The 26,780-nt window shown below is 38.2% G+C and overlaps 3 protein-coding genes across 11 annotated transcripts; 2 read left to right on the top strand and 1 right to left on the bottom strand.

The window, feature by feature from the left end:
* The first annotated feature begins 448 nt into the window (after positions 1–448).
* On the top strand, positions 449–15,225 carry LOC143357301 (uncharacterized). Of its 3 annotated transcripts, XM_076793694.1 has the most exons (10): positions 449–505; positions 901–1,683; positions 3,771–3,859; positions 4,089–4,253; positions 4,346–4,462; positions 4,560–4,892; positions 4,967–5,532; positions 5,827–5,972; positions 6,420–7,798; positions 7,891–15,225. In XM_076793694.1, exons 2-10 carry the CDS (start codon positions 1,656–1,658, stop codon positions 11,851–11,853), a joined length of 6,786 nt encoding a protein of 2,261 aa, XP_076649809.1. In that variant the 5' UTR covers positions 449–505; positions 901–1,655; the 3' UTR covers positions 11,854–15,225. The 3 variants fall into 3 exon arrangements, with proteins under 3 accessions (XP_076649809.1, XP_076649808.1, XP_076649810.1); XM_076793693.1 differs by lacking the exon at positions 449–505 and having other exon boundaries at positions 543–1,683; XM_076793695.1 differs by lacking the exons at positions 449–505; positions 3,771–3,859 and having other exon boundaries at positions 543–1,683.
* A 441-nt stretch (positions 15,226–15,666) lies between these two features.
* Positions 15,667–19,145, top strand: Sugb (Sugar baby transporter). Of its 7 annotated transcripts, none has more exons than XM_076793883.1 (11): positions 15,667–15,846; positions 16,048–16,149; positions 16,454–16,567; positions 16,639–16,988; positions 17,065–17,211; positions 17,295–17,571; positions 17,631–17,824; positions 17,966–18,288; positions 18,372–18,547; positions 18,625–18,792; positions 18,903–19,145. In XM_076793883.1, the coding sequence occupies exons 3-11, from the start codon at positions 16,504–16,506 to the stop codon at positions 18,971–18,973; spliced, it is 1,770 nt and encodes a 589-aa protein (XP_076649998.1). In that variant the 5' UTR covers positions 15,667–15,846; positions 16,048–16,149; positions 16,454–16,503; the 3' UTR covers positions 18,974–19,145. The 7 variants fall into 7 exon arrangements, with proteins under 7 accessions (XP_076649998.1, XP_076649996.1, XP_076649995.1 ...); XM_076793881.1 differs by having other exon boundaries at positions 16,048–16,206; XM_076793880.1 differs by having other exon boundaries at positions 16,027–16,206.
* A 196-nt stretch (positions 19,146–19,341) lies between these two features.
* On the bottom strand, positions 19,342–25,294 carry Tsc1 (tuberous sclerosis 1 protein hamartin). Its single transcript, XM_076793875.1, has 15 exons — positions 25,152–25,294; positions 24,498–24,766; positions 24,159–24,421; positions 23,848–24,078; positions 23,593–23,786; positions 23,266–23,378; positions 22,781–23,019; positions 22,412–22,723; positions 22,154–22,345; positions 21,829–22,090; positions 21,531–21,754; positions 21,328–21,453; positions 20,426–20,662; positions 20,260–20,356; positions 19,342–20,145 (listed from the first exon to the last, which is right to left on the bottom strand). Exons 2-15 carry the CDS (start codon positions 24,604–24,606, stop codon positions 19,664–19,666), a joined length of 3,081 nt encoding a protein of 1,026 aa, XP_076649990.1. The 5' UTR covers positions 24,607–24,766; positions 25,152–25,294; the 3' UTR covers positions 19,342–19,663.
* Positions 25,295–26,780: the final 1,486 nt, after the last annotated feature.

The raw sequence follows: 26,780 nt of genomic DNA, 5'->3' as shown, positions 1-26,780 counted from the left end.
GAGATATATACACACTATCATAATCATAATAATTTTTGCAAAATTATCCATGGTGATCAAGGTACCCCATTCTATCCAAACATGTACTTTACTGATGCTAAATTAGCCGCGCATGTGCGAAAAAATCCATCCCATATCTCATTACTGTAACCGCTGCAACGTACGCGGGAAAAAGTCTACCAACTGTTCAAGACAAAATATTATCTATCGTTCTTCGCATTCGTAGCTTACATTATTTTACGACTAAAAAATATGTACTCTATGCATTGACACATATATTGGTCATATACATATAATCATTTCTTTATTTTTGTCCCTTACAAATTATGCGTCATGTTATGCACCGTTACTGCGATTTAAGCATTTCATATGAAATTGCTATTAAGTTTTTGTCTACTACGGAGCAAAGAGCATTTTCATAGTATCTATTGTGAATTCTCTGTGTACAAATTGTCCGCTGCTGGAAAGAAGTCTCGCGGGGTGGTATAGGCTGGAGCAAAAGGAGGTGCTGCCTGTTGATAATCTAATTCGTGGACATTGTCACTTTGACCAATAGCAAAATGATATATGCCTAACAATCAGAATTGCATTTTTTCAAGCCGTGCAGAGTACGCAGTTTGCCCATTCTGTTTGATTCCATCTGTTACATGATCCGATTCCGAGCCACAGACATTACTACGGCCAATAACGTAGATAAGTATGTCCAATAACCGATCGAATCAATATTCCTTTTTCCAGCTATCTTTCTAATTCCGTATACTACTGAAAATATCACTGCGAAATACGTAATGCATTAAAAACGTTATTCGTATTAATTATCGGTTATTCGAATAAAATTTGATCCACTGTTGCACAACCGATTGAACAAGTCTCATCAAAAAGCATCATCGACGCATCTAGGTGCTGCGTGTTCATAGGTTTACGCCCGCAGTTGCAGTCCGCTGCTGAACAGTCCGCACCCGTGCGTTCGTGTAGTGCGTTTCAGAAAACTCTCCTTATCCGAATACCGACGTATATACACACACGTACACGCGTAAGTCGAAATCGAATTTCAAAAGCGGTGAAAAAAGAGTTCGGCAGTGGTGAACGACGTACTTTCGACGGGGAAAGGTATCGCTGTCGAATTAGCGTTAATGTGGCCAACGTATGAAACAACGGAACAGTTTATCGGTGACGAAGCTGGTGGTTGTTTTGAGGCTGGAGTGTTACCCGATTAGAATGGTTGCAAGTGTCGCGCGCACATCGCTGCCAGGCCGTAGTGTTGTGCCAAAATAAATCAGAGTTAGTTTGTTCCTCGCTGGGAACTGCTAGTGGACGAATGTGCCTCACCGTTTGGATCCGTTTCGAAACGGCGGGCCGAGCTATGCGGAGTCGCGATTACCCGCTCTTTTGTTTCGAGGACTACGATGGGTGTCACAGCCACCCGCTGATGTGCATTCCGGTATTTTAAAAGCGATCAGCCTCGCCAAGCGGAAGTGTTTTTCGCTTGGCCATCACCATTTTACCTGCCTCACCGTGGATTCCGATCTCCTGGCCTGACTGAATTACACACCTGAATAAAGGGGGCTGGCAACGCGCGATTCTAACTCGGTGTTTTCCAACAACCTTATCCGCCCTGACGTGATTCGCCCGGTTTGCCCGCCACAGGACGGGTTATGTTTCCCACTTTCATCGGGATCCTAGGTGAGCTTTGCATTCCTCGCGATACGATCGCCGATCAGTCGCGATGGATCATTTATTTTCATTTCCACTCTAGTTTTTTCTTTTTTTTTCGTCTTTAACCGAGTTATATCATGTTGATTATCTCCCGAAGAAAATCGATGCCCACAATTGAGAGGCCTTGTCAATGACCCCAAGTTTAGCAACAGAATTATTTTCATTGTCTTCTTTTTTTCTTCGTCTTCGTTCTCTCTCTTTCTCGCTCTCTCTCTCTCTCTCTCTCTCTCTCTCTCTCTCTCTCCCTCTTTCTCTCTTTTTCTCTCGTTCTATGTTTTGTTTCTCTTTTGTTTTACTATTGCGTTACATTATACGCAAGAGTATATCGATGCACGATCGCATTATATTCGTATCTGTGATTGATATTTATTTATCGAATGTGTGTTTCGCTTGATTATTTGAAAACGTAGCTTCTTATATATGAACATTAACGTTCTTTTTTTATTGTTACTTTCGTCTTCGTTGTTGAGTCTACGGTAGGTTCGATACTTTGTAGTGAATGATATAAAATATTTTCTTGTTTTATTGGACAGTAGGCACCCGTAATTAGTATTGTTGGGTAAACAGTAAAATTATTGATGAGACAAATTATCAAGTCAAGCAGCTGTTTCATATGTTTTTCGAATTTATGTAAATAAAGTTGTAAATAAAAATTTCAGACATTTCATATGAAGAATATTCAGAACTCAAAGTTCATTCTCCGAGTTATATGGACTACAAGTTATTCAGATCACGAGAAATGTAGAAAATAGTGACTTTTTGGGAAGTACACTTTTTTAATTATAACTTGAAAAAGAATTAACCGTGCTGTATAAATTTAATTTAATTTCACGTACGTGCTATTTTATTGGTAATTACATAATTAATACGAATAATTTCACATAGGAAATATATAAAAAGTATTTGAATATATTATATTAGAATTACTCAGAATAAGATATGTTCTAGGGAAAAAGAGACAAAGTTTTTTTAGTAATATTCTTAAAAATCATATTGTATAGTTGAAGCAATAGCAGACTATTATACATGCAGTACTTGTTTGTTTCTCTATAATTCTATTAACTATATTAAACATTCTTTGTAAACATACTTGTAGCAAATGCTATAATGTCAACATTAAACATAGAAAGCCAAATTTTGTAAGTATCCTTACAATGCTTGTAATGTGTGATTTTTATTACAACATTGTACAAATAGAAAATACACTTATACTATGATAAGACACGATAAGTGTTTTCTTGGAATTATTAACAGATCAGTATATGTATCGCTTGAAAGTTAATGTTATTTTGTATAAGAAAAATGAATGGTTGTTATAAAAAAGGGATGCATATCATCATTCAGTGGACAGTTTTGTGAAAAAGGACTTGCTGCAAAATTTATAAGAATCTAAGAGATAATTATGATATAATACATTGGTGTATCATAACATTTATTATGATACGAAATGTAATTATAATGTATACAATTCGTGGCTCTCTGTTATTTACATGGTATTCACTATAGTACTATTTACATATTTTTCCACCTTATTATTTATTGTACCAGTTTTAGAGTATGTCATTATATTCTGTTGTAAAATCTTATATAATTCACAAATGTACACTAATATAAAATAACACGAACAATAGCATATTAACAATACAATCACATAGAATGATACTAATAAGATAAACATATGTATTGGGCAATGTTAATGGAATTACTAGTGACACTGTTTAATTTTTTTATGAATATTATGCCATGTTGTTGTGAGTATTTTTTATTCTACCATATTTCCATTGCTTTTACACTATTAGCAGTTCTCTTTGAAATTTATCATTTCTCATTGAGTAGAATTCACGATGTTAAAAAAGATGGAACTTTAATATTCAGTATTATAAATAATTTTGTGGCAAAGCTTTCTTCACAAAAGTCAACTGTCTCAGGAGTGTAGGCTCTCCTTCTAAAGCCATGATCGCTAAATCTTTTAAACTTTATTCAAAGAGGGACTTTCCAGAGAGCAAAGAAATATAACATCAAGGAACTTTCAATTGTTCCTTTATTTTTTTTAGATATTCAATCGTGGTGGGAGGTGCCAAGTATAGCACACTTCTGCTCATTATTTAGGGCTGCCTTCAATCTTCTGGACTTTGATATTGAGGTACATACCTGAATGCTGTCTCGTATGAGTAGGCATTGTACAAGAGATTTGTTAGTACTGCTTTCAGCTTCCCGGATATTAACTAGATGATCTAGTCTAGATCATGCTTTGGCTTTATTATGTTACTAATGGCTTATGCATTATCATTTGGTTACTGCATTGATTAATGTTTCGAGCAGCGTGTGTGCCTATACGTGTACTTGTGTATTAATTTTCTATATTATTCTAGGACTTGGAGGAAGCTTTGTTAACGGATGGTGGAACAGAGGGACATTTAGTGCAAGAACTAATAGTCAGATTACTTGAAGGTTGTTTACCCAATGACACTCGCAATGACATCTCCACCTTTAATTACCAGATGTTTCTTCGCAGACTGTTTCGTAAGAAATGTCAGGTAAAATAAATCTTGTATAATTTGCTGTTAAAAAGAGACACATGCTCGCACTATCACTAGAAATAATCAATATGTTCCCTTTCTTTTTGAAGGAATACAAATGCGAGAATCCTTTTAATACAGATGTAGATTTTGAGTTATTGCCTCTTCGTCAAAAAGTAGAAATACTAAGAGCCCTCTGCGACTTCAGGCTTGACGCTGAAGACGTGGTATGTATTCCAAATAAACTAATTTTGTTTATTTTTCATTTTAACTCGATGTATTTAATTGTTCAATTGTTTCCTTTTTTTTTATACTTGTTCACAGGAGCATTCATTAAGTAATTTGGACTCGGATAGTCTGCGAGTCGAACCTTTAGGACATGATCGTAAGAATTCTGCCTATTGGTACTTTTACGGCACTCGATTATATAGGGAGGACTACATTGACACTTCTAACAGCATCTCATACAAACAGAAAAGTAAACCTAGGGATAAAAAGCGTAAAAGACGACGAAGCAGAGTGGCGAAGGAGGAAGAGGAAGAGGAGGAGAAGAAGGAAGACTGTTTAATACACGAGGAAGGGAAGGAAAGTGTCTGGCAAGTTGTCTGCTTTACTCAGCAGGATTGGAGTCGTTTAGTTGAGAAATTTCGCGATTCGGTAATTGTCTCATTGAACGAGTGTTAATAGCTTTCTCCTTTAGATCTGTTTAATAATGTTATTATACTACTTAGGAGTACGATACCGAACGTAAACTCTACCGTACTCTGTCCAAGGATTTCATGCCCGAAATCCCCAAGCTTTTTGACTTAAAGGAGAAGCAACAAAGACGCAAATTATTGCAACGCAATAGTTCGCGAGTTCTTCGTAGCCACGAACCTGCAACACAGATGGAAACAGTCATGGTCAGATCGAAGATCAAAACTAAAACAAACAAAGGGAGCAAAAAGGGGACACAGAACTCGAAGAATGTTTACGTTAAAGAAGAAACACCGCCGCCGTTGTCTTCGCCGCCCGTTCAGAAGAAAGGACGGCAAACTAATAACTCTTTAGCGTCGGCTGTTGGTCAAATTGTGATCCACACCCGAGACGAAGTGGAAGGATTAGAGAAAAAGAAAGGGGTTGGAAGTAAGAGTGATGGAAATTATGTATCTTCTAACTATGGGTATAAATATGGATATTCTTTTGGAATCGAGGAAGAAGAACGCCGAGTTGGGATGCATAAGGTTCTTGAGAGTCTCAAGGATCATGTGGATGCGTGGCCGTTCATTGATCCGGTGGACGAAGAATACGCGCCACGGTATAATATAATTATGGAGTTTACAGTAATGTTTCCCTGTTAGTATGTCTGTCGGTCTTCTCTCTACTAGATTATCAATTTCCCCACTTTTTCTGGACACACCTTCAAAAGTGGCGATTACGATTCAGGGGAATAAAGGGATGCACAGAATAAGCTATCTATACATGAAAAGCGATACCGTCGAAGTTTGTTAATGGTTCCGAGTAGCGAGCTACTAGAGACACATTACTGTACAGTCAAATATATTTTTAAACTTGGTATTAACATGACACCGACATTATTTTTCCCATATAGATACTACAGTGTTGTACGGAAACCTATGGATCTCAGTACAATGGAGGAAAAACTTGATGGTGGTTTGTACAAGAGTTTAAATGAATTTAAACGGGACTTTCGTCTCATAGTGGACAACTGTAGGCAATATAATGGTTCTGATAATGGTTAGTATTATTTGAATTTCTATTTATACACATGATGAGTCACAAGAAACTAAAAAAATCTTTTTATATATATATATATATCAAAAGATACTAAGATATTTTATATTTTTTCTTTTTTTTTTAAATTCATGGCGTCGCTGCTAATGCCTAGACAATATGTAATGAGTTGGTATATTATAACCTTGAAGTGACTTTGGACTCGTATAGTGTTCAATTTCTCATGATTCATCTTATACAAATATCATTTTAGTTTATATTAATATTTACAATTACAACATTGTGTTCTTTTGTGTAGTTAGTTTAAGGTGATCTGTTTTAGAATTAAGGAAAACTATATTACATACCTTGTCATTGTATTTCTTATATTTACCTCAATAGAAATATACTTACATATAGTATTCTGATGTAGTCATACTTGAACCTTAACGTGATTTAACTTCTTTCCAGAGTATACTGAAATGGCTTTCAATCTTAAAGATGCGTTTGATAAGGCTGTAAATCGGTATTTAGAATCTGAAACATCCAGCGACGAGGACCTGTCGTCACCAAAGACATTACTTGCAACGCCTGCATCACCGTCGTGTCCTTCTCGAGTGTCCTCTCCGCATCAAAATCGCAAACGATCGAAAAAGTCCACGAAAAAATCGAAATCGTACAAATCTGAAAGCAAAGGAAAGTCCAAAGTGAACGAGAAGAACGATGAGGAGGAAAAGCGGGGGAAAAATTATAAGCTTCCAAAGAAGAAGAGGGGGAAGAAAAAGAGTAAGAAAGCTAAAGACGAGGAATCCGCGAATGAGGAGGAACAAGAAGATCAGGAGAGCGAGGATGCTATGTCCGAGTCGAGTATCGTAACGTCGAAAAGAAGGAAACTCATAGAAGCAAACAATTTATTGTTGAAAACCAAAAAGCTGTCGTCCAAAGAGTCGGAAGAGTTAAAGAAAATGAATAAGAAAATTAGCAAGGAACGCCATCAGCAGAAAAAGGAAGCGGAAAGTGTGCGTCCGATCAAAGAAGCAAAAGAGAATAAGAAACGGAAAGAGGACTTTGAGGAGGATTACGAATCCCTAGTCATTACGAAAAGTAAAAGTGGAAAGATCGAGAAACAGGAAATCGAGGAGACCGAAATACTTACAGAGAATGCGAAAAAGAGCAAGGCAAAGAAAGTAGAGCCTCCTCCAGTAGACGAAGAGGTATCTGAGAACAAGGACAAGACACAGCATATCAAAACGAAGAAAAATCGGAAGAAGGAAAAGACAGCGTTGAAAGTGTTGAAGCCCGAGGAGAAATCCGAGAAGAGTCGCGGGAAGGACAAAGAAAAGAAATCAAAACAAAAAAACGATGACGCGAAAAACGGAGAAATATCCAGCGAAATAGATTCCAAAGATTTAGATCTAGAAAGCGATGTAGATTCAAAGGACACCCCTACGTCTAAGAAGATTACTGCATTTATAGGTGATAAGGACATAGAATCGTTGGACGGTTTAAAGGATAAGCTAAACGAGCGACGGCGGGAGGAGAAGCTGAAGGGCGAGAAAGAGAAACCGAAGAAAACAGGGAAAAGCGACTTTCACACCGTGTATTCAAAAAAAGTGCCTTCAAACGGTAGTACCTTTAACGACAGCGATAAAGCCGGCGTCAAACGACCAAAGTTAAAAAAGGGAATGAAAGAAGAAAAAGTTCCTACCACGGAGGATCCTGTGAAAACACAAGACCAAGAGACAAGCGAAATTAAAAAAGCGAAATCGACAAGCAAGCATACCAAAGGATTCGGAAAGGAGGAAAGCTCAATGCAAGCATTGAATCAGGCAACAGAGCAAACACTCCATGTAAGAATATATTCTATTTCACGTTTAGATAATTTGTTCGATAATATTGCGACACATTGTTTTATTGTTTTTTTCTTTCTGCCTCTGAATAGGACATCAACAAATGGTTAGACGACGCACCAAGGCTCTCCGAATTTTCCTCCGGGAGCGATTCTCCGATATTTCATTCTTCTGTTGAATCTGCTCGATCTGGACCAAAGGTAGAAGCGCCGAAAAAACGACCAAGTTCTATTAAGATCTTTGGTCCTCATGGACCCAGTAGACCAAAAAAGATACAACGCACGATAGACCGTTTACAGCCTGGGAAAAGTAAGGGAAATTTGCTGTTAAAGAAACCGCTTAATTTACCTAGCGCGAGCGTCAACGAAACGGCAGACCGTCCGTTGGCCAGCGACAACGATCAGGCGAACAAGAACGCCGACGAGGAACCAAAACTTAGTCTAGGAACAGTCTTGAAGAACGTGGACTCTATTCAGTTAATTTGTAAAAGTTTAGTATCCTCGCCCAATCCTAATTTGTCGAACGACGACGAAGAAGAAGACCATAGTGTTACTCCGATAGCTCCGGTACCTACGTCTAAGGAGGAGAAGTCCTCGACTGGGAAGCCGGTTGCGCAAACACCCGTAGAGGTGGAAGAATCAAAAGATAGTCAATCTAACGCGAAGGAGGTGCAGAAACCTAAAGCAGCAACGCCAAATTTGAGTGCCTGGTTTAAGGCGTTCGGTGCGCCTAAATCAAAAAAGAAGGACGATGAATCGGAAGATGGTGCAACGAAGAAAGATGGCGAGCTGCAGGAAGTGTTCTGTGGGAGGCAGAGAAGAATGAGTACTGGCGGTAGTAGTGTGAGTGAATCAGTTTCCAGTTTTTCTCAAGAATCACCGCCAGGACGATCGGGTCGCTCTCCGCAAGCGCAACCTATTATAGCTTCTGTGGAACCACAAATAAGGGGAGCAGGATTCTATCAGGATGCTCTGTCGACGGGAAGTAGTCCTTACAACAGCCCTTATTACGCTACTCCACCAAGGTACAGCGCTCAATTACCACCCACTCCGTCACCTCAAAATCATCCTCTTTCTCCAGCTTACCCATCGTCGTCTTATGAGCAAGCACCCCTTTACTCTCAGGTACCGCCTCAGGTACCCCCTCAACAATCTCATCAATCATTTCAGAAGTCACCCCAGGAAAATTCCGGGGAAGTGTATCATCAGTTGTCGCCTACGTTTCCACAGCGTTCTCCGCAAGCTAACTTTCCTCAAAGTTCAGCACAGAGCGAATCATTTAATCAACAACAAATACCACCAGCTAATCAAAATCCGTCTCCGGTCTACTCGCAACACTCCCCTCAACCGATACAGCAGGTGTTTTCACAACCTTCTCCTCAACCACTACCATCGAATTACTCTCAACCATCTCCTCAACAATCGCCTACCCCTAAATACCAACAACCGTCGCCCCAACAGACCACCACGAATTACTCTCAGCCTTCGCCTCAAGCATCTAAATATTCTCAACCTTCGCCTCAGCAACCTCGTTCTCCCTACTCTCAACCTTCGCCTCAAGCACCACCGCCCAATTATTCACAGCCGTCTCCCCAACAGCAGCATTCTCCTTATGCGCAGTCCCCACAGCAGTCGTCCGGATATTCTCAAGTTTCCCCCCAGCCACCATCAAACTACTCTCAGCCGTCTCCTCAACCTCCTCCCGTTTATCCGCAACAAGCAGAATCTTCAAATTTTTCACATCCGTGTCCTCAAACTCGCCCCGCTGGTTACTCGCAGCCATCGCCCCAGCCTCTTACAGGATACTCGCAACCGTCTCCGCAACCACGAAATTATTCCCAGCCGTCGCCTCAGCAAATTCAAACCTTCCCGCAACCCTCGCCGCAGGCGGCACCCACGTATTCTCAGACTTCTCCACAAAACGCGTCCTATTCTCAGCCATCCCCGCAACAATCGGTTAAATATTCTCAACCCTCTCCTCAGCAGCCCGCAAACTATTCGCACCCTATACACTCGCCACAGACCCCACAGAATTATTCGCAACTGTCGCCTCAACAAGCGCCACCGAACAATTACTCCCAACCATCACCTTCGCCTCAGCAGTCCCGCAACTACTCGCAACCGTCGCCATCACCTCAACAATCTCGCAGCTACTCGCAACCATCACCGTCACCTCAACAGTCCCGGAACTATATGCAACCGTCGCCGTCGCCTCAACAGTCCCGCAATTATTCCCAGCTGTCACCGCAACAGAAGTCCGCCTGCACGCCGCAACCCTCGCAACAAGCTCCCAGTTACTCACAGCAATCGCCCCAACAGAATACAAACTACACGTCCCAACCACAGACCTCTAAAAGCTCGGAGGAATGTTCGCCGAGTACAGCGACACCGTCAACTTATTCTCGAGGATTCAAACACAATCACGGTTATATACAATCACCGGCGCCGTCATCGATCAGCGAAACGGAGCACCGATCAGAGTATCTTAAGTCATCCAGCAACGTCGAGAAGTCTTCGAGTAGCGAACAACAGAGAAATTTTACTGTTCCAACGGAGGCGTCGCTGAGCCTGAATACAAACCATCAGATCTATCAGTCGCCGAATCAGTATCCACCAACGTTCGGGAACAATTATCCAAATCTGGATCTACAGAGACCGAGCCGGGAACAGTCGCAGCAACAGCAACAAACATCCCAAGAACGCCCCAACTTCACCGATCTCAGTGAATCTCTGAACGCACAGAAGTACGTTCAACAGCGTTCGTTCCTTGGTAAAACGTCGGCTGCCAGTGATCAGTTATCGACGCAGGAACAGCAATCTCAACTATTAGCGTTCCAACAGAACCTGACGACGCACGAATCTCTTTACCCGAGTGGTTTTCAATCGTCCGGGTATGCAATGCCAAACTCGAGACCGGTTTACCCCAGCCCACACTATTTTGATGCTAGCTCGAAGACTGCCACCGGTGGACCTGTAAATAGCACGGCCAGCAACCTTCCGCCCGTAAAGAAACGTATATACAGTGAATCATCCAGCGATGCAACTCGCAGCCTAACACAGGAGGCTGCGGCGAGATCTAGCCAGGAACAGTTCGCCTTCGACCCAATAATGGCATTGCCGCAACCGGAAGCGATGTCAGCTAGTCAATTCGATGCCTCGTTCGTTGGGAACCTGGCCGATTCGGTGGCCACGAATCCAGCATACGCTCGCCTAGGTTTAGGTTTAGTGGGCCGTGCAAGTAAAGAACAGCAGCAATTGTTAACAATCCCCCGACCACCACCGACGAAATCCGAACACCTTGCGTACGCGCGTAGTCCAGCCACTGGAGCCGCGGAATTGGATCTTCTTCAGAGTCTGCAAACAGCAGCGGCGAAGAATACCCAGGGCATACTGTCTATGACGCGTAGAGGTGGAGAAGGGTCGGTCACGGGCACCACGTCTGCGCCAACAAAAACGAAAAAGAGTAGAAAAAGTAAACAACAACAACAACAACAACAGCAAGAGCAACAGAACGTTGTGAACGTTTCGTCTGCGGTAAGCACGGAGTCACAACCGGCACCCGGTATACCCGGTTTCTCACAGTACACCGGTACACCAGCAGATTCTATCGGTTTGAAAAACAGCGGTATGGTCCCGCCAGCTGGCAGTGCCTTCAATTTCGCCGCGTCGACCAGCACCACTACCAGTTCACCTTTCTACGATAAAGACGCAGCGGCAGCGTTTGCCTTTTTGGACGAGTTTCGAAATCCAAACAGTTATTACAGTATGGCGCTCAGGCAACAGCAACAACAACAACAGCCACAGGTGCCGCCAGTCACGGACGCCACCCAGCAGGCCTGCAACAAACTCAGCAATCAACCGCCGAGAAATTATCCGCCTCATCCTTTTCTTCATTCCGCGCAGAGATCAGCAGCGTATGGACCACCAGTCTCGGCTTATGTCACGCCTCACGGGCCAAACTTAACAGTGGACCCAACCGCATACCAACAGTACATTCATTCCCTCTATGCACTTCAACCGCCGCCGCCGCATCATCATCGACCGTCCTGGCTTTAGCTGTTAAAATCTGTGTAATGGGCATCTAAATATTTCGACTAGCGCTGTAAAAATCGAAACGTTCGAACTATTCGGACTACAGTTTTTCCTCCATAACGTCGCGCGACTTTCGAGATAGACGCTCCTACATTTGGAAGCAGTCGAATTTTGTCCTCGCCCTAATCGACTGGCAATTTGTTGTTGGATGGTTGCGCCGCGAAACGACAGGTGTACAGATGCGACGCTTCGAAGGAAGAACTACTTGAAGTTCGAACTACTCAAACTTCGAATTATAGTGAATATTTCTAACTGTTGAAATATCAATCGTATCAATTCTTATCAATAACTTGTTAGTGTGTCACTTGCCCAAGGTATGTTATGCGATTATATACACCCAAGGGTCTTAATTCCTTTTCGGTACAACACTAAGGGAACTTTCAAAACTTCAAGTTTTTGTAAGTTAGAAATTTGATCAATTTTGTGAAAATTGAAATTCAAACAAGCATTTTAAACCAATCCATGGGAAGTGACTACTTGATAGGAATGATATTGAAATGGTTAGAAATACTTGAAACAATTTAGAGTCGAGACTAGAGCTGTTACTTATGAGATACTCGGGTAAACAAAAATTGCCCGAGTATATTTTACATTTTCCTCGATTGTTCTATTCGTGCTACCTGGTTATTTACAATAATTTAGGTAATTTATATTTTCGTGTGGAATAACACGAGTAAAACAATTATAATATTATTATTATATAATATATATAATATTATATTATATAAAATTTAAACACTTTTATTTTTATACAAAAGAACTGCGTTCACAATTAACGATATTCCTTGCTGTAGAGAATACGCGTTCTGAGCTCGCAGAAGTCACGGGAATACATAAATATATTCTCGCATGTTTTACTTACCTAGGGTATCTTTTTTCATTTCTTTTCCACGAAATGTATTTGTGCGTTTCTGCGACGACTTCTGCGAGCTCTGAACTCAAAACGTGTATTTTCTAGGGCGAGAAATACTAAATGTTATTTCTAAACATAGTCCTCGGTCTGGAAATGCTGATTTATCAGTATTTTTCCACAAAAATAAAAATATTTAATTGTTTCGTATTTATTAGTTCATACAAAAATATGAATTAGCAGAATATTCGAGTAAAGGTACTTGCTCTAGTTGAGACGTTCGAATAGTTCAAACTTTATTTACAGCTACAGCCCTAACTTGTACGACACTTCGGTGGATATGCCGTCCCTCGTTGAGCAGAAGAAACAGCGTTTAAAACGGACGAATACCTCTGACACAAAAAGTAGTCAGAGGAACAAATTGATATATACTGCAGACATACATTACTTCCCTTAATCACGCTGTTTTTCAATCGAATATTTTTTAGTAGTTGTATTACTTTATATAAGGAATTTTTTCTTTTTAATGTATAGTTTTTGCTATTGATAACGGAGGTGACAGACATGGTATAGGATAGACAGTGTCTGATATATTTTTGTGCTTCACTGTAAAAAAATTATATAATTTCCTAATTCTTGTTAACTCGGAACAAGATAATAGCAATATTAATGATGTAAGAATTTCTGTTATACCTAGCAGAAGTAACGTGCTAATTTTGTTAAAGTACAGTGCAATTATATTTTTATCATTTTTAGTTTAATGTGTATCTATTCGAAAAATAATTGTATATAGATGTTTTAAGTTTTTATCTGCTAACTTTAGCACTAAAGGTCTATTTAGTTCTCGACATTGCCGCCCACAATTGGAGAGGGTGTCCTCATAATGTTAACATAAATCTTTATGAAACACATTGAATCTATCCTATATCTTGCCTATGCTAACATCAAAACTTATTGCTGAACATGATTACAAAATTTTTACATTAATGTCGTGTTCAAATTTTTTTTCTAAACGCTGTTTCTTTAAATATTGTTTGTCACCGAATTCGCTGTCAGAATTTTTTGCTCTCGCATCACAGTAGTACCAGAGTTTTCCTTGTTCAGTTTTGTTTGATCATGGGCGGTCACAGCATAATATGAACTCAAATCTTTTCAATTTTGGGGGAGAGCAGGCAAACAATTTATTTATTTTGTCGATTTTTGAGTATTTGCTCACCATCTTTGTGTCGTCAATTTAATAATTTCCCCGAGAACTCCGGTACTGACATTGTAAGACAGAAAGAAATTCTAATCAGTATGTTCCTCGAGAACGTCGTAAGAAACACCGTGAACTTGTGAATGTCAAGCAGTAAAAAAATCGCGCAATCGTTGTCGCTCGTTTCTTTTCTTTCTTTTTTTTATTTATATATGTGCATTTTTTACTGATTGACGAGAGAATAACGGATTTTTAAAGCTTTCCGGAATTCGGGTGCCGGATTTTCCACCGGGCTGTCCTCCACCCTCTTTTCGCATTTGTTTCCCGTTTTTTACCGAAAGCGATACAAACTTTGACATTTTTACACGATTTATCAGGAAAACAGAAAAGAAAAAGATGTTTAGCTTTTATCGGATAATCTACTTATGTAGTCATATGTACATAAAGAGTAAGCCTACATCACGTGGGAATTTTTGATAGTTCTTTTTCTAATGAACTAGTCGACAACTTAGACGCGTGAAGTTCAGTCGCTAGTGACCGGAAGTAACCTTCTATCAAAAGTTCCTCTATCTACTAACGCTCTTACAGCGCTACTATCTATTTCTCTTTCTCGATGTATCGGGGATATGAATTATGCAATATTCGATTTTCTAGCGAAAGAAGCAAGTTTATTACGACAGCGCTCGTAACACATCCAGCCTGTCGTAAATATTTCGCCTTTTCCCGAATTTATGTTCGAACAAACAAAATAAAATGAAAAGAGAATGGCTAGATAAAACGTAGGGGTATACGTGATTTCTAAGTTCGAAGAATTTCTGTATGATATCGAGCGCACTGTTGCCGGTGTATCTTATGTAGAGTATATAGATTCGATAGTATGTAAGCTAGAATTCGTTTCTTTGTATATAAAATACATATCCTTCATAGACGATGTGCTCGATGTAAAGAAAGATCTGCAAAGTCAAAGACCTTGTAGAGTCGTCCGCGGTAGGTTACGAATGGAGAAATGTAGAGAACTAGATGTGTATGGAGGATGAATATGTGCATGCGTGAGTGCGAGTTGAGTGCACACGTAAGTATAAATGCGAGAAACCAGTACGTGTGTGTATACGTCTGTATGCGTGTGGATATGGACGAAATTGTAATACGCCGCAATCATACATTAACCCACCTTATTGCTAAAAGAAACTGATGGAAGCGGTATATTAAAACTTATAAATATATACATATATATTGTAAATGTATATTGTAAATGTATCGATGACAGATTAAAGCACAGTTTGTTACAAAACCCTCTGTAATAATTATTGATTCATTGTTTAATTTTATTGTCTGATTATAATGACTATAACCATTATTTCAAACATTCCTATCAATAATTTTAGTGACCCCATAAAATACAAATTGTTGACGTAAAATATGTTATTCGATACGAGTGGGCGGTTATAGTATAATTTTATATTTTCTTATACATAGTCTCCTACTGGTTCTGTGAGCAATCGTAAAGCATTGCCGCAAAAAATCCCTCAAAGGGATCGAATAACGTCACGCTACCGAGAATTGTCCCATCAACGTACCAATAGTGGTGGTATTTAGTGGCGTCATGATCCGTACCATAGGATCGTATTATGCCCCCACCCTCAGCACAAATCGTAACGTCACTATCTGAGTTAGACTACATCATAGCTTCGTGATGTCACTCAGATTCTCACTATAGTATTTCCCCCACTATTTATCCCAGAAATCCCACGATCTGGTAACGCTGAAATATGACATCAATCAATTCAATTGATCGTGGAGAAATGTTTTATAGATTTTATTGAACCAATTGATTTTTATTCGAACAGAACGGCGAACATAGACCAGTACAAGTATTCAGGACCATTTCATTTCGTTAATATATGTACGTGCGGTAAGGTTTCAAACAAAAATCATTTAATAAACAATTCGAAAAAGTATCGTGTGAATTTCATTTTTATTAAAAACTTAATCCTTTTGAAGAGGTGTGTATGATAAAACGAAACATGATATAGTATGCGTGGAATGTGCACGCGATAACTAAAACGAGTTCCGTATCATTTCTAAGTTTCAGCTGAAGCAACGAAAATTGCAGATGCAGCAAAGAGAATTTATAATTAACTCGAAGATAGTGAATTGTACAATTCCGAGGAAGTTACACATGTGAAACTAAACCGTAGGCCATCTGCGAAATATGGTTTGACATCTTTTATTTTACGACCGAAATACAAAATTGACGACATCCACGTGAAATGTATGTTTACAACGACATTATTCTATTTATCTCAATGTATTGAAATCAATTGTGTCATTTTACGGATAAGTACGATTGATAAGATTTTTTCAGTCCAGTAACGGTATGTTTTTTGTTTCATTTTACTTCAATTCGAGACAAAATGTTTCTGTATTTGATCACTTTATGGCATATGTAGATAAATGTGTCATGTGTAAATGATATGCAATCACAATTGCACTTATTCAGCGATGTTTTTCATTTGTAGATAACAGTTTGTGCCTTTAACCTAGCGTGCAATTTCTACACACTCACAAAATGCTTGAAAATATAAACACTGAATTACTACCGATAAAAGCCCATTATTTTTTATTCAATGCTGGTAAGTAAACTACTTTGAAATTTGAAGAAATATCTAACGAGCTATTTAAAAATGATATTATTTGGTTTCAGCCACTGGACCAATAGTGCCATTTCTACCAACAATTGCAAAACAATTAGGATTTTCTGGCTTTTTAGTAGGCACAATATACACAATATTGCCTATTTCGGGTTTAGTAGCTAAACCATTGTTTGGTGGTTTAGCTGACAAATATAAGATTCATAAAACATTGTTTTTATTATTTCAAGTAGTAGTTGCTATAGCTATGTTCTCAATTCACTTCATTCCTGAAATAGACAAAGGTGTAAATGTTACATTTAATTGTAAAGGGGTGGCATCTGTACAAATTTGTTCAAAGAATGGATTTTCAAATGATGTTGTACAAAGTGTAGTCGAAAAACATAAGAATGTATCATGTCAGGTATGTGTTTCATGGTATACTATAAACTGTAATAGGTAATTGTATCTTGACTTATTATAGTGTCTTATCTTTTCAGCTATCCTGTAAAGCAACACCAGATATTTATACTGAAATATGTAATAGCTGGAAAGCAAAACAATTTTGTAATAAAGTAAACTCAAGTATTTCAGATACTGAAACAGTGAATTTTTCTATAGGATTTGATGAATTTTATGACTTTCCAGTAAGTCTCTTACACATTAATTTTCTTAATTGTGTATCTGATTAATGTATAATAGAAGAATTTAAAAAACTTTTGATTTTCAGATAAAGACATGTATAGACATCCATATTCGTACTGCTACATTTTCAGATGGTATTGTACACGCAGCACTGTGCGACAAGTACATCAGAACTTCATGCATAATTACATGTCATGATAATCCAGTTTTTCATCAACTTTTGGAAAAGGCAGATACTTCTCAAAATACTGCTCAAACCTCAGGGTATCAATTTCATTCATTTCTATGCGCAACCATAATTAGTTGGATTGGAATGGCAGTTGTAGTCAGTGTAGCAGATGCTATTTGTTTCAATCTTCTTGGTTAGTATATTGTGTTAGCTAATTAAATATTTTATAATTCTTACGGTTTTGCATTACAGGAACTGAAAAAAGAAAAGAGTATGGAAAACAAAAAATGTGGGGCAGTATAGGATTTGGTATTTTTGGAATTAGTGCAGGGTATTTAGTAGATACATTCAGTGAAGGAAAAATTTACAAAGACTATACTTGTATATTTTATATTATGCTGGTCATTATGATTCTAGATATTATAGTATCAACAACTATAAAAAAGGTACATTTTCTTTTTTTTTTTTTTGAGCACACATTGTTGTATTCGATAGATCAAAATAGATAGTACAGAAGTTGCATACTTCTTACTTATCAAGAGAATGAAAAAATTGCCAGGTAATGGGAGAAAGCAGTATCATTACAGAAAAATCAAGATAGCTCTGAGGACGAAGCATCAATATTGGGGGAACTATTAACCCTTTGTAAAGAGGGTCACATATTGTCATTTGGATGGTGGTGCATAGGTGCTGGAATGTGTACAGGGGTTGTATGGAATTTCTTATTTTGGTACACTGAGGAGTTAGCAACAAGTTCCCAAATACCATGGCTCAAAACTTTACAAGGCCTTTTTACTGGCATACAGTGTTTCTTAGGAGAGCTACCTTTCAATTTTATCTCTGGAAGTGTATTACGAAAACTGGGCCATATAAATGTTATGAGTTTAGTTTTATTAACCTATGCAATTAGGCAAGCAGTTTATATTGTATCATTGTGTAAAAACATCATATTATTTTATTTATTATTACTTACCCTATATTTTTGTTTTACAGATTTATGGCATACAGTACAGTAACAAACCTTTGGTGGTTCTTAATTATTGAAATGCTACATGGACCATCGTTTGGTCTTTGTTGGCCCACTATGGTATCGTATGGTGATAAAGTAACACCACCTGGTACTAAAGCTACCATACAAGGGTTTATCGGTGCTATATTTGAAGGAATAGGTTGGACGAAATAAATTAGTAGTATAATTTTGACTTACTTCAATCATCTGTTACATATACAATATTTATACTTTCAGGTGTATCAAGTGGTAGTTTAATATGTGGATGGTTAATAGACACATATGGTGGTGTTATAACATTTAGAGCTTTTTCAATAGGTGCATTAGTGTGGTTAACTATTTTTGGTCTGCATCAATTTTATCTTCGAAGACTTAAACCGTCGTCCAATTACATGGGACATAATCGTGAGTAACGATTATGAGATTACAGAAGTAACCATAAGCGTATTAGTGTACTTAAAAAGGACATATATCAGTTGAAGCAAAATATTCTTTTATTTGTTGATCTTTTCCAGATTTGGCAAATTATGCAAATCCGGATGATGCAATTCTCATGACAATGAGTCGCGAACTGCAAACTTATTAGTAAAAGACAATAAATTTTTTCTAGAAATTTTATACATATACTTAGCTCGTTTACTTTGCAATTGCTGTTTTAGCAGTACATAGCAGCATTTCCTACGATTATAGATCAATTGTTTATATATTCGTGATTTATGTTTTTGACGTATTGTAAATAAAGTATTAATTGTTCAGTATTATGTATGCTCGTTGTGATCGTGTTCGTGAATGTATTCATCTTTTTTTTTTACAATAAAATCATTGTGTTTTGTCTTTCATTCAACAATCAACTCCTGCCATGTAAAACGATATTCTAAATATCGACAAATAAAACATACAGATAAGTCGAAAGGAAGCAGTGCGAGGATGTGATTTCAGTCGAAACTTAGAAAATTGCTCACAAAATATCTCAACCATTTATTCATCGTGAATTCATTTTTTTTTTCTTTTCTTTTTACGAGTGAAATTATATCATGCTAGTAATTTCATTAATTACCAGTGTGTAGTTTCAATTATTTATCGAAATCACGCGATAATAATATTTTCTTATGTATTCCGCATAATATGTCGATAAAAAGCTACAAATAACTTTCTTCTGATTTAATACCACGGCAGTGGATAACAGTTGCTCACGCGCGAAACAGAATAGCTGCATGCGAAAGGACTCGATAGTCATTTTTGTGTAGCATCAGTCATCCATAGGATTTCGCTTCTGTTAGCTTTTTCGAGATGGTGACATAGCCTGGTTCGGTACAGGCTCGACAATAGCCTGGAGATTAGGAATTTCGCCTGCGGTATCACAGCAGTCATTCATTATAATTCCAGTACCTGAATGAATAAAGGCAAGACTTCCTTCGCTGGAGGAAGCTAAACTAGCTGACAGTGGAGGTGATCTTTCTTTAGGCGATGCTGATGAAGCCAGATTGTTCATAGTAGTGGTACTAGATGTTGCCGGTTCTAATGTACCATGAAGTTCAAGTATACGACTTTCAAGAAGAAGATTGATCTCGGCTTGTGCTTTATACTTCGATTCAACAGCTTCCAGCTCGGCCTCGTGTTGATCCTTTGTTTCTTGTAAAAGTCGTTGTAACTCTACAAGGTGTGCTTCCTTTCGCGCATCCTTACTTTCCATTTCGCTCAGGCGTACTTTTAAGGCTTCTCCAAGAGATGTTCGTGCCTCCAATTGTCGCCGTAAATCTTTAAATATTAAGACGTTCACTTTTGATACTCTAATTTTTATGAACACGTTTTGCAGAATCATCGGTGACCACAGAACAATCTAGACTTAATAAATACATTTGACACACTTACTAGTTAATTCTTCCGAATATGACCGCTGTATTTGTGTTGCTTCTTGTTTGCTCAATGGTGACAAACCTCCTGTGGTTTCTTGCAGTTTTGCTTGCGCCTGTATATTGGATGAAATTTTATAGATTCAAGCTGATATGAAATTTTAAATCATTTATTCAAATATTACCTCTCCAAGCAGAAGGTATTTCTTTTGCACGGTGTCAAGAGTACGTTCTAATTCATTGCTGCGGTCTGCAGCTTTTAAAGCGACTCGTAGACGATGCCCTGCATCGAAAAGAGACGCATCCGTGGAACGAATTCGTTGTTCACATTCCGCTACCTTTTTCTGTTCGTCCTTTAGTTCAACTTCTATAGATTCAAGACGATCCTTCAAAGTTTGATTTTGTCGTTCTTCCTCCACACACTACATCATTGTTAATTACATTAGTTGTTTCAGTTTTAATTGTCACTAATCATACTGACCAACAGTTTAAACTTTCTTTATTTGTTCCAACATTCAATAGGTCATTCTTGTAGACTTTTATTTGCTGAATAGTTTTCCTCCATCACACTCAGTTTTTTTCTAAAAACTGTCGACGTTGAGAATTTGTGACGATACCTTTTGTTCGTGACACAGCTTTCTTTAATCATTTTCATATGATGAAAGTCTCTTTTTATCGTGCGCCGTCGTTAAATTTCATCTCAGAATCCTATTTTTTAAATTAAATTGAAAAATACCCCCCAAAAAATAATGGACGGCGGATGTCTCGGTAGCCTTAAACAGTGTTTAAACATGTTCAAATGTTTTTAACATTATTAAAATATATTATTTTATATCATCTTCTCTGGGAATCATTTCTATAATTTTTACAATTAAAACATAAAAAATCTTTAAACTTGAAAACTTTAATGAAACGTAAAATAAAAAAAATTTCTTTTTAGAATCAATCTCTCAAAAAATGAGGATGATGGAGTACAATATTTAATAACTTCGTAATCAGCGCATGAATATCTATAAGCATCACGTATTGGTTATTGCAACATAAAGTATCTGTTAAAGAATGTTATTAGAATTTTTATTTGTATCACCTTCGTTTGCCAGTGATGCAATGCTTCTTTATACCGTGCCTCAGCCTGTAAAGCTTCCCGTTTGTTACTCTCTAATTCTGCTTTCAACCCTTCCACTTCTTTTTCCGTTAATTTCAATCGATCAGTCTGTATAACAAACAGTTTATATTTAACGATAATCGAAATAACAAACCAAATTTATTTCCATGATAATACCAACTAACCAAAGCATAATTGTGCTCTTCCAACGCGCGCGAATCTCTCAATTTACCAAGAAGTCTTCGATTGCGTTCGGCATGGACCTCTCTGCGCTGCCGCTCGAACTGCAATTGAATTTGCATTAGTTGTAGCAATTGACTTGTACATTCAGCATCCAAGCCGTCTTCATCCCCAACTTCATCATCTCCGTCGTTTTCCTTTCTTTGTCTTTGCTTAATGGCGACAGTTCCTTTAAAAAATTATTTCATTAGAACTTTATTAATTATTGGAATTTATTGTGTTTTGTTACATTCCTATACTAACTTATTTTATCACCAGAAATATTATTAGCACGCGTGCATGCTTCAACGTATCGATCAAGCATCGCCGTTGGCGACAATCTATTTTCAGTATTTTGTTGATTACGTTTTTGTATGTTCATCTGATTCTTTTGATCCAAAATTCCTAGTAACAAGTATTCATACGAAAGTAAATCGAACTGGGTCTGGGTTCCAGTTTCTTCCATTCTTTTTGCCATCATCGGTTTCAGTTTATCTATGTTTGGACAAGATTTGCTTTTCCGAACCTGTGCGAAATTTATTTTGTCAACACACAATTTTTCTATAGAAGTCTATTAAAAATATCTTACCTTGCAAATAGAATTAGTGCTTGAGTATTGAGCCGGAATTTGATACTGAGAATATAGACGCAGTTGATAAATCCTTTCTGTTAAGTCGACTACCAAAGTATTTTCAATTTTTTCATTGTGATGCTGTTGCCGATCAACGTATTTCGGACATTCTAGCTTTCCAGCAGCCTGAGAGCTTACAATCTCTAAAACCTGCACCATATCTACCGTTATTAATATGCAACAATCTTATATACAGATATATAGAAAATACGAAACCTCTTGATCTTCTTGCCACGAATCGTTTTTCCCGTTCTGGTTTGTATCTATCTCCGCGAATCTTCCATCCTCTTCCACGTTAACAGATGGTTTTTGCTGTTCCTTGACGGCCTGTCTATCCGCGATAATTTTACTTATCTTGTGCGAAATGAATCCGTGTGTATTGTTACCATCTCCACTCCCAATCGTAGAACCGGAAGTTGGTGTCGATGGTCGAGAATTTATTCCCACAGTGCCATTGCCAAACGTGGTTAAAGCACGGACCGCAGCGGACCCGACAGGTACTTGCCTCGTTGATAATTTCCGTACATCCTGCATAAAATTAAAAATATTATTCTGATCTTCGCACTTAATCCTTGTAAAATATACCTTAACAGGAGTTGTCTCAGGTGTAGCTTCGACCGCAGCTTCTGGTGGAGATGTACCGCTCCTATTATTATTGGGCGTTGAAGGAGCGGATCTCTGTTCATGAGACGTAGCTGGAAACGGAGGGCTTTGAGGTGGTACTGTCATACTTGGTGACCAGAAAGTCTCATCTTCACCATTAGTAACTTCCAATGGTGGTAATCCTCCGCTAGTATTTATTGGAGTACATGTTGAAGAGTGATCTGGAAAACATATTATAATGATCAGAGATTCGCGAGAACCCGATGGTCGGGACAGGTCGAGAATTTTATTCGGGATTGGGACGGATGCTCGGGTAATCCCGATATATTCGAGAACTTGAAATTTTGAAGAACCTGTCCTAATCCCAAATAAAATTCTCGATCCGTCCTGATCCGACATTTACGGGTTCTCGCAGAACTCTAATAATGATATTTATAGTTGTATTTGTTTTAACAAAAGAAACCTACCTAGAGGTGGCGTAGAACGTGAATTTACAGTATTGAATACTTCTTCCCGACACTTATCTAATGTGAAACGACCACATTCTGCCATAATATCATGATGTTCCATTTTTTTCCATCTGAAACACAATTGAACAAATTGGCAGAGTATTGCTACGTATACAGTGTGTTCTAAAAATTAAAATCGCAAGAATATTTCATTTTTAACTGTCATTGATAACAATTGTCGTATATCTTCCAATGATTTATGAGATGTTCCTGTGTATTTAGTTTATAAGAATACACTATATACAATGTAAATGAATTTTAGTTTGCACAGTGTGCAAACACTACCTTGCAGCAGAAATCTCTGTATCTTTGGATGCGGTAACAAGTAATGGATGCATGCGCACCGAATCCAGCATTGGTCTAATTGTATGAGTAAAAGTAGTGAATTGATCTCGTTGAATGTATTGTTGTTTCAAATATGAAATAAAGTTGCACGGATACATAGCATACAGTCTGTGAAACAAACTATATAGGCCCACCTGTAACAAGACAATAACATTGATGATTTGCTTAATAATTTACTTCAACAGTACAACTCACTTGTAGATGTAATAAATATAAATGATTTTTATCAATAGTTCCTGCTGCTGTAGAGGTAAAATGCATGGGAGATGAGAACAGGGACAATGACTGAAGATGATAGTAAGATGCTAGCCGGCCAAAAACCTCAAAAATTTCTGAGAGATATGGCCCTAAAGCAGCTGGTAACATTGGTAACAACATTACCAAGAGAAGAAGTGCGCTCATGAGAGGCAGTGTATCTGCTTCCATCTGAAAACATATTAATTAAAATATCACAAATATTTGGTAGTTTTGTCTATAGCAGATGTTTGACTAATAATGTGACTTACTTTAAGTAACTTAAGTAAATCTCGAAATAAAGCATGACTGGCAAGCTTATACAACCATGTAGGTTGTCGACGAGCAATATGACCTAACAAAGTAAGAGTCTGAATTCTTTGGCTATTTCCTTGTTTAGAAAGAGCATCTGATAAACGATCTAGAAGATGTTTGTCATGTGGATCTCGAACACTGGCTAATACCTCAACAGCCCTTAAGGAATTTGTGGATAAATAATAGTCAAAAAGTCCATTTACCAACCAATTGTCTTTTGCTAAAAACATGTATTGATAGATGAAAAAAAAGAAGGATACAGATTTCGATCAAAACATTAAATTTATATTACTTACTACTCAGGAAAAGTTCGTGGAATTCCTTTTTTATTTTTTCTACCTCCCCTAGTTTATTAGATTCCAATAGGCAGAAGAGATCGGTAATGCTTATTGTGTTGATGTTCATCTTGACATTAATAAGTGTTCCAGCATAGACAAATGAAACTTAGCTTGATCGTCCGATCATAAAATGGAAGTAGAAGTGAATTTATAAGGCTTAGCTTCATCCATTTGTCATTTGTGATGTAGTGCAGACTTCATAAGAAGCACAGGGATCCTTGGAACACCTGGAACATGACAGGAAATTCAGCAGAAGTAATTTGAAAGAAGTACATTTTTTTTTATAAATTTCATGCTCTAAGAACTGTCAATTCGTACAAATCGGCATATGAATTTCGATATTATAAATCTATACGAAACAGCGTGAAATGACAGGACTCTAAGGCTATAGAAACGGAAATTTTATGTAAAATATAGTTAAATTGACACTGAATATTTTACTCTAAATGTACAAAAAAAATTTGTCGGTACGGCTCTGTGGTATTCGTAAAAAGGTCATTCAGTACGATATTCGCGAAAGACTTCCGATGAATATGATTTAAGTTTCTAAATGGAATGTCAAACCCTAAGTTTAACTAGAAATGAAACAAGAAAATTAACAAATTAACTTACCCAAAGTTCATCGAGTACTTCGACGAATCTCCGCAAGTTCTATGGCGAATGGTATACCATTGTAGATATACTGTAGACCAGCAGACTGGTGCGCATTGATGTTGTTACAGCACAGAGTATATCTACAGCACGAAACTTTTGTCATAGACATCATAGAGTATTCTTACAGAAGCGAAACTTCTGTCGAAATCTTTGATATCCATAATCACAAATTGAGTAACCTTGATATACCGCTTGTAAGCGGTAGGCCGCGTTGCCATTTCTTTAGACGGATATTTCTATCAAGTTTTCTGAGCCACTAGGTGAAAGAGTTATACGAAAAATTGAAAGCTTTGCAAAGCGCGGTGATATTTAAAACTTAATATAAAGTAGATAGTGATAGTTTATAAATATACATAAACGATTCGGAAGAATGTGATAAGTAGTAAAAAATATAAGATATAAGTATAGTATGTAGTGTTGAAGTTGTGTGTTGAAGTTTTGCATTGAGTAAATTCACAGTTTTGGGATGATTTTCATAATAGACATATTTAGAGACGCATGCGCACTGAAAATTGGTTCTTATGGAACATCAGAGTTTCGTCTCTGTAAAAGCATCTACATACTCTGGACCGGAGAGAAAACAGAAAGTTTATCTTTGTTCTGATTCGTTGACGACTTGCTATGGCGACAGTACTTCATAACCGGAGGACAATGAGATACATATTTACATACATACATACATATACAATACACCCAACCCGATAATTCACATACTTTGGTTCTAGTATATATTTCTTTCGCCTATTGCTTGCTTTTTTTTCAAAAGTTTGTGCACTGCTTTATGGGCAATGGGACAGTGGGAGTAGAGAATGGAAAGAAATCGTTAAGGGCCAGTTTTCCCAGGTGGCCTTGAACAGTCGATAGTACCGCTATAACGGCCACTCGAAGAAGCTAAATAGTAACATTTTCGTCCAGTATGGGGAGCTGGGTGCACTTTCCACATTCAGTGTCGAGTGGCATTTTCCGAGTATCCTCTCTGATTCGATCGCATGATCTCTGACAATAGATGCGATCTGAGCATGCGTGGTCGACATCGTAAACGACGGCGCTGCCGTAGCTTCGTTCGAACAGCCGTGTCGTGGCACTCTCACACACCGCCAAGTCGGCCTGTCCGTGTACCGATGAGACTAGCAAGGTTTCGGGAGGCGGCGATTCCTGACTCTATAATACAAAGGTGGGGCCTGTCAGTGGTCAAAAGCGGTAGACGAAGGATAAATCTAGATCGCTTGACCACCGGCAGGTCCTACTTTTGCGTTTTCGAGCAACATTTTCCATTATTCGGTCGCATAACGCCTGTCAGAGAGGCGATCTGGGCACGCGTGGCCGACATCGTAAACGACGGCGCTGCCGTAGCTTCGTTCGAACAGCCGTGTCGTGGCACTCTCGCACACCGCCAAGTCGGCCTGTACGTGTACCGATGAGACTAGCAAGGTTTCGGGAGGCGGCGATTCCTGACTCTATAATACAAAGGTGGGGCCTGTCAGTGGTCAAAAGCGGTAGACGAAGGATAAATCTAGATCGCTTGACCACCGGCAGGTCCTACTTTTGCGTTTTCGAGCAACATTTTCCATTATTCGGTCGCATAAC

Source organism: Halictus rubicundus, chromosome 9 (genome assembly GCF_050948215.1).
Source record: "Halictus rubicundus isolate RS-2024b chromosome 9, iyHalRubi1_principal, whole genome shotgun sequence".
Taxonomy (NCBI): Eukaryota; Metazoa; Arthropoda; class Insecta; order Hymenoptera; family Halictidae; genus Halictus; species Halictus rubicundus.
This window is presented reverse-complemented; position numbering and strand designations above follow the sequence as displayed.

Bases quoted from the DNA above. Each gene is read 5' to 3' on its own strand.
- LOC143357301 (XM_076793694.1), top strand. From the start codon at position 1,656: ATGTTTCCCACTTTCATCGGGATCCTAG. The intron at 3,860-4,088 runs GTACATACCTGA...ATATTATTCTAG, and splicing joins TTCTGGACTTTGATATTGAG to GACTTGGAGGAAGCTTTGTT. The intron at 4,893-4,966 runs GTAATTGTCTCA...TATACTACTTAG, and splicing joins TTGAGAAATTTCGCGATTCG to GAGTACGATACCGAACGTAA.
- Tsc1 (XM_076793875.1), bottom strand. From the start codon at position 24,606: ATGAACATCAACACAATAAGCATTACCGATCTCTTCTGCCTATTGGAA. The intron at 23,787-23,847 runs GTGAGTTGTACT...GTCTTGTTACAG, and splicing joins TATATTTATTACATCTACAA to GTGGGCCTATATAGTTTGTT. The intron at 20,146-20,259 runs GTAAGTGTGTCA...TAATATTTAAAG, and splicing joins ATATTCGGAAGAATTAACTA to ATTTACGGCGACAATTGGAG.
- Sugb (XM_076793883.1), top strand. From the start codon at position 16,504: ATGCTTGAAAATATAAACACTGAATTACTACCGATAAAAGCCCATTAT. The intron at 16,568-16,638 runs GTAAGTAAACTA...ATTTGGTTTCAG, and splicing joins TTATTTTTTATTCAATGCTG to CCACTGGACCAATAGTGCCA. The intron at 17,825-17,965 runs GTACATTTTCTT...GTATCATTACAG, and splicing joins TATCAACAACTATAAAAAAG to AAAAATCAAGATAGCTCTGA.